This window comes from Ornithorhynchus anatinus, chromosome 8 (genome assembly GCF_004115215.2).
Source record: "Ornithorhynchus anatinus isolate Pmale09 chromosome 8, mOrnAna1.pri.v4, whole genome shotgun sequence".
Classification (NCBI taxonomy): Eukaryota; Metazoa; Chordata; class Mammalia; order Monotremata; family Ornithorhynchidae; genus Ornithorhynchus; species Ornithorhynchus anatinus.
The window spans coordinates 39028619-39040348 of record NC_041735.1 but is presented as its reverse complement, the minus strand read 5'-3'; the positions used below and the strand labels follow the sequence as shown (position 1 = coordinate 39040348).

Sequence of the window (11730 nt, the reverse complement as noted above, 5' to 3'; positions counted from 1 at the left end):
GAGCAGTGGCATGCCCAAAAGACAGAAACCAGGAAGAAATAAGGAGTCTCCTTCTTATTTGAAAGGAGTAGGTTATTTATTTTTCTTTCCCCGCTAAGTACTTCTGTACTCAAAGAGAATGGAACTAAAAAAGCAGCGAGGATTCGAACCCAAGGTGGTGGTGACACAAGCAAGGAAAAGTAACACTCAGAGACAGTGCTGGATAGATCAGAAAAGGGAGGAATATGACCGAGTTCCCGGTCACCTCCGGAGAGGTACGAGTGACACAGCGGGCCCCCCTCTCCAGTTTGGCTGTGCCATTATTTACAACATATTGGAGAACTAGCCAATCACAAAAGAACTCAGACAAGCGTGTTTTCTTCAATGACAAAACAGACTCTTCAGGCAGGTCTTATCTGTTTTGGGTAAGAAGCAATCTCCGGTCCTCCTGGAATTTGCGGATGTGGGATACATCCCACCTGAAATGGGGGACTTCCTGAGGCAAAAACAGAGTCATTTAGATCAAGAGCTGTTATCCTCGGAATGCTGTTCCAAAACACTTCATATCAGACTTGCAGGTGTTTTTTTTTTTTCCATTTTTGTTGCACTGTACTAGCCCAAGCACTCAGTACAGTGCTCGGCACTAAGTAAGTAAATACCACTGATTCTTAAGGAACTTTCACCATATAATGAAATGCCTTTTACTCAAAGAAAGAGGAATTGTCTTACCTGCTTACTAGGCTCTCCCCAGAGACATACGATGGCCATTTCCTGATTGGAAAAAGGATTTTTCTGGACCTCTTCATGATCGGTCACTTCCTAGAGTGGTAGGGGCTTAATGCTGTCTTTCAGCTCTTCACTTGCTCCCAGGGAGATGGGCAAGGCCACTATCTAATGGGCTGAATGGGTTACCGGGATCCTTTGTTCTTCTTCAGTTCCAAAATGACAGAACATTTCAAAAGATCCTTTTTGGGCAGCCAATCCAAAAGCAAGAATAGCACCCTATGTTTTCTGGTAGATCATTTTGAGGGAATATTCAATCGTATTTATTGAGCGCTTACTGTGTGCAAAGCACTGTGCTAAGTGCTTGAATATCATGGGAGCTGGCGGGAAAGCCCAAGTCACAGTAGGGAAGACAAGACTGAATTGCAACGTCAGCAGCCACAGGCTGTCTTAACTTAAGCCAGATATTGATGTCCCTTTTTTTTTTGACGACAGGCCCATTTTCAAGAGCACCATTACCTGACTCAACAATATGGAAAGAGGTAAGACAAAACTACATCCCCCGATGACAGAGGGGGGAGATCAGCACTTTTTTGAGGAACTACTCCTCAAAAACGTTGCCACCCTCTAATAGGATATTTCAAAAGGATCAAACTGTTCAAGGTGTAGATGATCTTCTCTCCCTTGGGAGTTTACTTCAAGATGAAGGGTAAATTATTTCTCAGCATGACAGAGAACCTGAATGCTTCCTGATCAAACAAAATGAATGAAAATTATTTTATTTAGAAACCATCATTTCCATTGCATTTCAGAGCTTCCAGTGATATCTTCATCTGTCAAACACTCAGAGAACAATAATCTTCCTTTACAATTGTACTGTTAACGAGTTTCCTCCAGAGAAGACAGAGTTGGTTAAAATTGACTTTTTACATACACCACTCCTTCCCCGCCAGTCAGTCATCTGTAGACGTGACAGGCTAGAAAATATCTAAAAAGTACTTATGCTACCAAGTAAAATTATATGTCAAAGGAGGTGGTAATGAAAAATGGCAGGATCAATTTTGTCCCTCGATTTGTTAAACTCTTCTAGGAGGTTTAAAATTACATGCTGACCTTCATTAAAATCTCTTACAAAATCCGATAATTTCCAGGCAGTCAAAACCATCATAATTCTTACTCTTAGCCCTGATCTTGAAATCCAAGTAAATACAATTTCCTTCCGCATGTATTTACTACTGGATCTACTTGTTGGAATTAAAAGTTTAAGAAGTATAAAAGAAAAATATAAGCCTGTCATTCTAGACATTTGCTTGCTGCAGACAGTTCACAACTTTTAAATTGCCCTTGAACTACAAGAACCACTTATTCAAAAACATTACAATCAGCACCAACATCCAGAGCTGTGTTGGCAATCGGTTACTGTCACGTTTTGCATAATATTCAAAAGCCGAATTTGGATTATCTTTTTGTATTTACTAACATCCATGATTCTAGAAAATCTCTAACTCTTACAATATCACCATCACTTAAAAAAAAAAATCACAGGCTCAAACATCTGCCATAATTGTTAAGTTTGTCCTACCTAGTTATTAGACGGTAATACCTGAGCTAATCTGCTCTACATTTTTGCAACTAGCTGCTTGGCTTGATCACGCAACTCCATTGCTGCAATTGCTGAGAGGTGGACTTCATCAGGACCGTCAGCTATGCGCAGAGAGCGCACTATAGCATACCTGAAGGAAACAGAAGCACACACAGGTACGTAGTTTAGGTAGGTACACCTAGAGCTGAAAAAAATCCGTGAGCTGATGCTGATGGGATATTTCTTCCTATCAACTAATGGTATTTATTGAGCACTTACTATGTGCAGACCACTGTACTAAGTGCTTGGGAATAATAATATTAATGCTAGTATTTGTTATGTGTACTATGTGCCAAGCACAGTACTAAACCCTGGGGGAGATACAAGACAATCAGGTTGGAAACAGTCCCTGTCCCACTGGGCTCACAGTGAATACTCATTTTAAAGATGAGGCAATCAAGACACAGAGAAGTTCAATGATTTGCCCAAAATCATACATCAAGCAAATGGCAGAGCTGGGATTAGAACTCAGGTCTTCTGATTCCTAGGCCTGTGTGCTCTTTCCATTAAGCCGTGCTGCTTCCCAGGCGGAAAAGTGGGTAGTCATGATATCTGTCCATGAGGAGCTTACAATAAAGTGAGGGAGACAGGCATTAAAAGAAATTAGATGGGGGAAGCAACGGAGCATAAGGATATGTGCATAACTGATGTGGGGTAAATGTTAAAATGCATTGGTGGCATAGAAGGGAGCGAGGATGTGGGGGGAGATAGGTTAGTCAGGGAAGACTTCCTGGGGGTGATACGATTTTACTAAGGGGGATGCTGTTCTATCAGGAATGAAGGGAGAGGGAGTTCCAGTCCAGAGAGAAGGTATGAGCACGAAGTTGATGAGAGAGAAGAGAACAAGGCCTGTTAGAGAAGTGAAGGGTGCAGACTGCGAAGTAGCAGACTGGGAAGTAGTGGGAGAGTAGGGGGAGAGACTTGATAGACTGTTTCCTGGTGATGGGTTGGCATTCTGTTGCAATCCCCCACGGTGGGCATGGACGGGAGCCCTGGCAGCCTAATTGGTCAAAGGGTGATATCTAAGATTGGAGTCTTAGAGGATCTGGTAGTCAAAGCCCAAAATGATCACGTTAATCAGCCAAGCGTACTGACTTCCCGGCTCCCGGGGCAGTTCTGCTTGCGCTTGTCTGCCTGCGTGGCACAATCTCCTCCACTGTTAGCTTCTTGCCTAATCTTACGTTGCCCCCATGGCACCCTCCTCAATTCCTTCCTGTCCTTCAGCTCGCAAGAGTCGATCCACAATTAAATCCTGCCAATTCTCCCTCCAAAACATTCGGGCATCTGTCCCTCTCCACCCAAGCAGTTACCCACCAGGCACAAATTCAACCTCAACACTGCTGCCCAAATCACCAGTCGGCAGTATTGCTCAGCCCACATCTCACCACTCTTCAAAATCCTCTACTGGCTCCCCAGCATCCCCCTCCGCATCAAGCCCCTTCAGCTGCTCTTCCCCCAGTCACCCTCTTCGTTACGCCCAAGCTCACCTAACTGTACTTCACCCTTCATGCTCACAGTGTCCCTTCTCCACTCATTTTCAAAGACACCTTAAAATCTCACCTCCTCCAGATAGCCTTCCCTGATTACACCCAATCACATCAACCAAACAGCCACTCTCAGCATTTGGTACATATGTATACTTCTATTTGGACATTCAGTTGATTTATTCAGTTATTTCATCCTGATAGGGTAGCATCACTTCCTGCTGTAGCCTCATTCTTTCGCTTGCTCCCACGATGTGTAACTAATTTTCGTGTGTCTCCCCTATTAGACCGAAAGAGCAGTGAAAGGCAAGGGATGTGGATCTTACTTCTCTTAAACTCCCCCAAGCAGGACTTAGTATGGTGCTTTAGAACACAATATTTATGCAAATACCACAGACTGAGTCAGTTAAAATCTGGCCAAAAAATGACCTTTTGCTAGTATTCCTATCATGGTCATTGACTAACTTACATTTGCAAAGATACGAATATTAGTTCTGCAGGATTACATATGCTGCAGATTGTTGTGGACACCCTCAGATTACTTCTGATTTCGAGTTTAGAAGGCCCCCTGCTTCAGACAAAAACATGTCAACCTGGCAATAGTAAATCTGATGACCAATTGTGGCAGTGTGTCTGGAAAACTGAAATACTGTAATAGAAAAGTGTCTTTAGCTTCACTTTTGAAAATGAAGGCTAAATACAAAATGCCCTCTCCTCCTCCTCATCACTCTTCCTCCCTCGATGCTCAGCCCCGCATTCAAAACGGGAAATGGAGTGTGTGGGGGGGGCCAGAGTCAGGTGACAGGGGTTGAGACTTCCTTGGGCAGAATGACCTCGGTGAGTTGGTATCTGTGACACACTGAATCCTCAAATATAGACCCCAATTCAGGTGCCTTTTCAAATTATGGGAAATCTGAGTTCATTAACTATTTGTGACTCACATGTTGGCTAGTGGGAAATCCTGGGAAAGTCCAGCTCCTCCACAAACTTGAATCGCCTTGTCAAGGACTTCACAAACAGCTCGGGGTGCAGCCACTTTGATCATTGCAATCTGGGTCAGACAGTAAGAACTTTCACTTTTGGGGGAGAGCAAACAGTGTGGCAGAGTTGCATATGTTAATATTTATCTAGAAAACTAAATAATTTTCCCACAGGAGCCACCCAAGTAATAATACCATATTACAGAAAAGACCACAGACAGTAACTTATTTGTCAACTCCAAGCTGTCTTCATAGTCTCCCTAGCATTAGTTCTTTTCTCAATTTTCCTTTAGCTATTGCAAGACTAACAGGTTTAGAAAATTGGCCATTTTCTTTTCGAAATTAAAGACCACTTCTATATGGTTTCTAAACACTAGCCCTTAATCACTTATCTGTATTTTGTAAACTTGATCACAACGAGGTCTTCCTGGTGAGAAATCAGAAAATAAGAGGCAAATTTCCATTTCTGAAAGTAAGCCATATGAGTGATTTGAAGTTTTCTAAATTAGCATTCCTCTGGTGTCCATGGTTTGGGGGATCTGACTCCACTGAAAACTAGATAACCGACTGATAAATGTGAGCAAGATTTAGGTCAGGTCGGTGTTACCTCTTTCTTTGCTTGAGCACTGCCAATGGTGTCGATGCTGTGGGCCGCTTTCAAGGTCAACAGTCTCACTTCTTCAATTGCAATGCGACTTTCGGCAATCCAGTGTGCGATAACCTCCTGTTGGAGCAGCAAGACACAGGATAAAGAGGTCTGACATCTAACAGCTTCTAGTGGACATAAGAGCAAACCATAACCCAGCAAGTTGGTTTAAAAAACAAAACCATAACGAAAAACCTGAGGCTGAGAAATTTTTAATAGCAAACAAAATAGATAATATAGGAAGACAGATGCCATCTAATGCTTCTTCCTATCTTTAATTTACTCTCTTGTTTCCACTGTTATATTGTAAATACTCTGAGGGTAGGATCCAGGTCTACTGGTTGTACTTAGGTCTCCCAAGCACTTAGTCCCAGCAGAGATGCTCCAGGACATAGACATCTCTACATGGTTATCTCACTAGCCCCTTAAACTCAACATGTCCAGAACTGAATTCGTCCCTTTCCCTCCCAAATCCTCTCCTCCCCCAAACTTTCCCTTCATTGTTGACACCACCACCATTCACTCAGTCTCTCAAGCACACAATCTTGGCATTATCCTTGACTCTTCTTGCTTCCAACACATAGATTCAATCAGTCACCAAATCCTGTTGGATCTTTTTCCACACCATCTCCAGAATTTGCCCCTTTCTCTCAATCCAAACTGCCAACATGCTGGTCCAAGCACCTGGCATATCCTCATCTGACTATGGCATCAGCCTCCTCCCTGCATTGAGTCTCTCCCCTCCTCAGTCACATCATATCACATCATTTCCCTAAAATGTCATACTGCATTGGTCTCCCTGCTCATCAAAACTCTCCAATGGTTTCCCGTTCCTTCACGACCAGTGGTTTTAAAGTCTCGGTCAAGTCCCTCCCCAACTTTTCCTCGCTTATCTTCTGCTACATTCCAGCTCATTCCTCATGCAGTCTCTTCACTGTCTTGTTCTTGTCTCCTCCACCTACCTCTTGCTCATACCCTCCCTTAGGCCTGGAACTCCTTTCCTTTTCATATCTGGCAGAGACTACTCACCTCCTCTTCAAGATCATTCTGAAATCACATCTCATTCAAGATTAATTTCATTTCCACAAACCGATTTCCCACTCCCACGGCCTCTTCAGCACTCTAGGATCTGGGTTCTAATTCCGGCTCCGCCACTTACCTGCTGTGTGATTTTGGGAAAGTCACTTAACACTTCTCTGTGCCTTATTTTCCTCATCTGTAAAATGGAGATTAAGTCCTACTCCCTCCCACTTACTGTGAGCCCCATGCGGGACAGGGCCTGTGTCCAACCTATCTTGTATCTACCGTAGTGCGTAGCACAGTGTTTGACAAATAGTAAGTGCTTCTCTAATACCACAATGATTATTATTTATTGTCACCTAAGCCCTCGGATACTCTCGCCACCCCCACCTCCACCCACCGTATTTGTGTGCACATTTTTACATTCTGTTTCCTCCTACCTGTAATTTATCTGCCCCACCCCACCACATAGCTCCTTGAGGGAAGGGACTATATCTATTAATTCTGTCACAGTTTCCCAAGTGCTTAGTACAATGCAATTCACAGAGTAAGGACTCAAAAAATACTACTGATGACTGATTCTATTTGTATACTAGGAGCCTAAAGTGAGAGCCAGCCAAGTGAATGAAAAGACAACAGACGTGTGGGTGATATTTTCAATTTTTTTAAAACACTTACTTGCTCATAACATAATTTGTTTGAGACTCAGCACTGATTCACAGGCCTAGGGCAATCGGCATAGCTACCTTTGCCATAAACATCAAGCCCTAGTGGCTGCTCATCGGCTTATTCCCATTCTCACATCAAGGCTGTGGGCTTCTGAAATAAACTAGGCCATTCTAATAAATAACGATTATAGCGGTATTTGTTAAGTGCTTAATATGTGCCAAGCACTCTACTAGATACAGAGGCAGATACAAGAAAATCAGACTGAATGCAGTTCCTGAACAACCTGGGGCTCACCATATAAAAGGAAGGAGAACAGGTATTTCAGCTCCATTTATCCAATGAGGAAACTGAGGCACAGAAGTCAAGTGACTTGCCCCAGGTCACAGAAGGCACGTCATGGGGACAGAATTAGAACCCAGGTCTTCTGACTCTCAGCACTCTGCTCTTTCCTCGAGGCCATGCTGCTTCTCAAATAACTAGATTGAAGATGGTCCAGGCACTTTTTTCCTTTGACATAAGCCACCACATAAAGCAAGACATCCTGTGGAGGGTAACGTAACTTCTTTTTGTGAGCACCTGGCCCTTGATAACCTGTTTTTGCCCAGAACATCTCTAGTTAGAATCACAAGTAGTTCATTTTGGATCAGGTAAATTCTTTGGGATCTAAAACAGAGTCATTTTTCTCCACTCCCCAACATACATTCAAAACACAAGCGTTAAGTGAAATGTTCAATTTTTTGGAATCTGCGCTACAGTACATATAATAATTTCCTCTTTTCTTTGAGTGGTGAGCATACCCACCTAAGTACAGAATTAGGTTAGAGATGATCATGCAGCTACTACTGTAACCATGGGACTAGCTGAAAATGAGACTTGTGAAAAAAAAAGATAAAGGAGAGTTATTCAGATTAACCAACTCTTCATATCCAGACCTGTTCTGAGGAATAGAGCCTAAACTCTTATTGCCACCTGTTTGCTGTAAGTTTACTAGAAGTGTGAAATCAACAATTCCAATTTATTTTTCCACAGACAGCGAGAATGGGTTCATTTTTTTCAAATTATGGTATTTGTTGAGCGATGCTATCTGAGCATTTATTGTGGGCAGAGTACTGTTCTAAGCACTGGGGTCGATGCAAATTAATCAGGTCAGGGTCCAAGGAAGTATTTACAGGTAGAACACATCTGTTTAAACTAAATGTTTATGGAAAAAAATGGTTATTTTTTCCACAGTTTTGGTCACAGTGGCAAAATTCAACAGGGCTGACGACAATCCAAAATGAACATTCTAAGTTTCTTCTAAACATAATCAGAGGACATTCTGGGTGTGAAGGTCACTATCACACTTTCAGAGTTTTGTTTGTTATAATGCTGTTACAAGGGGGAAAAATAATCACAGAAATGTCACTGTTACATATGTTGCAGTACCTGTTTAAAGTTCACTATCATAAATTCAGTGCTGGGTCTCTCTCTGTTCAAAAGTTGACTGTCAAAATAAGTGTCCTGTTTGCTGCTCTTCCTGAGCTACTGCTACAGTAAACAGAGTCCTGGGGATAGGGAGGGAGAGGCCAGGGAGTGCAATGCAAGGCTCTGGACAAGAATGGATGCTCAGATGATTATCCATCTTAATCAGGGTAGCTGACATGTCTGACAGATTTCAACGTGGATAACTAGAGCCGTGAATGGAAAAACAATGGCTCTTAAAAACCATGGCTCTTGGAGTCAGTGTCTCAGGTTGAATTTGCTAGTGACTGGTTCCCACCTGGTTCACCGGGTTAGTCTGATCCTGAAATGGGTCAGATTTGTTGGGCTGGAGAGTAACGTTCAGTCCCTAATACAGATACAGTTCTTGCTGGGTCACCTTCCCCTGATGTCTCAAACAGAGCACAGAGTGGAATGAGTACTTAGCTTGGCACTTAAAGGCCTTACTAACTCTAGTTTTCAGTTCCAAAGAGCAATGGGAGCAACTGGTGATGGTTTAATTCCTTTTAAATTTGGCTGTATCCTATAATGTTTGATTTAAAATATCTCACGTTCTTTTTGGTGAGAGAATGGGACTATTTAGCAGGCAGCGGTGCAGAATCTCTTGCTCTCTCAAAGTAATGGAATTCCCTTCCCCGAATGTTTGCTAAATGAGCTCCCTTCGTTATTAATCATGTGATCACCCATCTTCTCTTAGATTCCGCTAAACTGCTTAATCTGCTAGAATCAAACACTTTGTAGTGGAAATCTGGAGGCCTGTTCATGGAACATTCTAGTGTTGTAATTCTTGCTATTTTGGCAGGCTACTTTTGTAAGAAGGGAAGAGAAACAAATATCTTCGACTTAATTGGAAGGAAAGTATTTTCCAAGAAAGGAGCTGAACAACTGTCCTTTGTGGTAGAATGGGGGTGCTGGTAGTAGGGTTTGTGTTTCTGAGGGTATGTCCCTTTGCAGTTCTGTCTCTACCTTCTGCAAAGCATCAATCCTTTCCTCAAAAAGTGATGTCTTAACTCTGCTGCACTCCTTGAGGATCTGATTGATGCTCTTGTTTCCCGCCATTGTGCAGTCTGCATTTCTGCAACTTCTGTCCTTCCCTTATCAAGATACCCCACTTTGGTTAGCAAACGGCCAGCTGCTAATGTAGCAAGGGGTACTGTATAGTTCCAAGTTCAAAACTGAGCTAGAAGTTCAAGACCATCATTTCTCTCTATTTATCTGGTGTTTACTTTTCCCTTCTAATGCTCCTACACAAACAGGTTTCTTCTGGGTGAAAGATTAACACTTTGTCCAAACCCCATCTTAAATGTTAAACTGTCATATGAATTTGAATCTGCACTTCACCTGCATTTTTCAGATGAAGGTACTTCAGAGTTCCCAGATACATGGCGTCTGATGGGCCCAAGGTTTTTGAAATGGTAAACATGGGGCAAACCTTCTTGATAGACGGTCCATATTACCTACTGCTTTTCAGAGTACTGAAATAGAGAGATTTAGGGCCCGCGGCTTGGATAGACTATGGCGTTAATTCTTTTACTCTTACACTTTCAAGTTAACTTCATATTTCCCCCTTTTAAAATACTTTCATGATGAATGTAAATCATTTTTGAGCCATTCTGTCTACTGAATTACTGTTGGTGAGAGAGAGACAAGAAATTCACTGAAATGCTTCACTTATTAAAAACACTATTTTCCACCTGAACTGTGGCCCTGTGAAGTACTTCAGTGAGATAAATGCTAATGTGCAAAAGGTATTCAACAGCTTTGGAAAGATAACACACTCCAAATACTTTCCCGTTTACTTCGGCACCAGAGAGGACATGCTTTTTGCTTCTGTTTCCTGAGATATCTCATACTCTAGACAATAGAATAATGACCCACAAAGATGAGATCTAACACAATTCATTTTGTATGTGGGAGAAGCAAAATGAAGATTTAAAATGCTTTTTTTGTTCTTACGTGAGCATGCAGTTTCTTCTTAAAAGTGACTCTTTGAGCAGCCCGCTCACACATGATCTGCAAAGCCCGTTCAGCCAAGCCTATTGATCTCATACAGTGATGAATACGACCTGGCCCAAGTCGGCCTTGAGCAATTTCAAATCCCCTTCCTTCGCCTAAACAACAGAAGGGATCAAGAGAGAGGAAAAGGGGTTATCTGCGATTCATTTAGGTATGCAAAGATTCCACACACAACACCATGAAGTACATCCAGGATATTGTGAAATATTTATCTTGGCATTTTAAAGAAAGGCTTCTGAAATTCTTTCGCAGAATGTTGCACACCCCAGAGATACCTTCACATTGACTAAAACAATATTTCTCCACATCCTACCTTCGAGGGAGGTCTGCCACCCAAAGCTGTGCTCCAGAAAATTTTTTTTTCTTGGTACCTTCCCTGAAATTGCACTTCTGGTGCTATTTTCAGAATGCAGCTGCCATTGTGCACTTTCAGTCTAGTCATGGCACGCTTGGACAACTGTCTGAGGCTAACGACCTCAGCTTGGCCTAGTGGAAAGCACACGGGCCTCTTGATCAGAGGACCCGGGCTCTTATCCCGGCTCTGCCACTCGCCTGCTGTGTGACTTCAGGCAAGCCACTTAATTTCTCTGTCCCTCAGTTTCCTCATCTGTAAAATGGGAAATCAATACCCCTTCTCCTCCCTACTTAAACTGTGAGTACTGTGTGGGACAGGGACTGTGTCCAACTTGATTATCTTGTTATCTACTTAATAATAATAATGAAGGTATGTGTTAAGCCCTTACTATGTCCCGGGGACTGTACTAAGTGCCGAGGTGGCTACAAGCCAATCGAATTGGACACAGCCCCCGTCCCACATGGGGCTCACAGTCTCAATCCCCATTTTACAGATGAGGGAACTGAGGCACAGAGAACTGAAGTGACTTGCCCAAGGTCACACAGCAGACAAGTTGGGGAGCTGGGAAGTGACTTGCCCAAGGTCACACAGCAGACAAGTTGGGGAGCTGGGATTAGAACCCATGACCTTTTCACTTCAGCGCTTAATACAGTGTTTGGCATTTATAAGCACTTAATAAATGCCACCATTATTATTATTCCTCTCTGCTGCCCTACCCCATTCCTAGACATTTCTCC

The 11730-nt window shown here is 42.7% G+C and overlaps 1 protein-coding gene across 1 annotated transcript in view; it reads right to left on the bottom strand.

Moving 5' to 3' along the window:
- Positions 1–1455: 1455 nt before the first annotated feature.
- Positions 1456–11730, bottom strand: part of ACAD11 (acyl-CoA dehydrogenase family member 11) — a 69996-nt gene continuing 59721 nt past the window's right edge. The window contains exons 17-20 of the mRNA XM_001514023.4: positions 10579–10733; positions 5416–5532; positions 4770–4879; positions 1456–2435 (exon numbers count right to left, since the gene is read on the bottom strand). Of these exons, the coding sequence (XP_001514073.2) occupies positions 2321–2435; positions 4770–4879; positions 5416–5532; positions 10579–10733 (497 nt within the window). The 3' untranslated portion in view covers positions 1456–2320. The remainder of the gene's footprint in view (positions 2436–4769; positions 4880–5415; positions 5533–10578; positions 10734–11730) is intronic.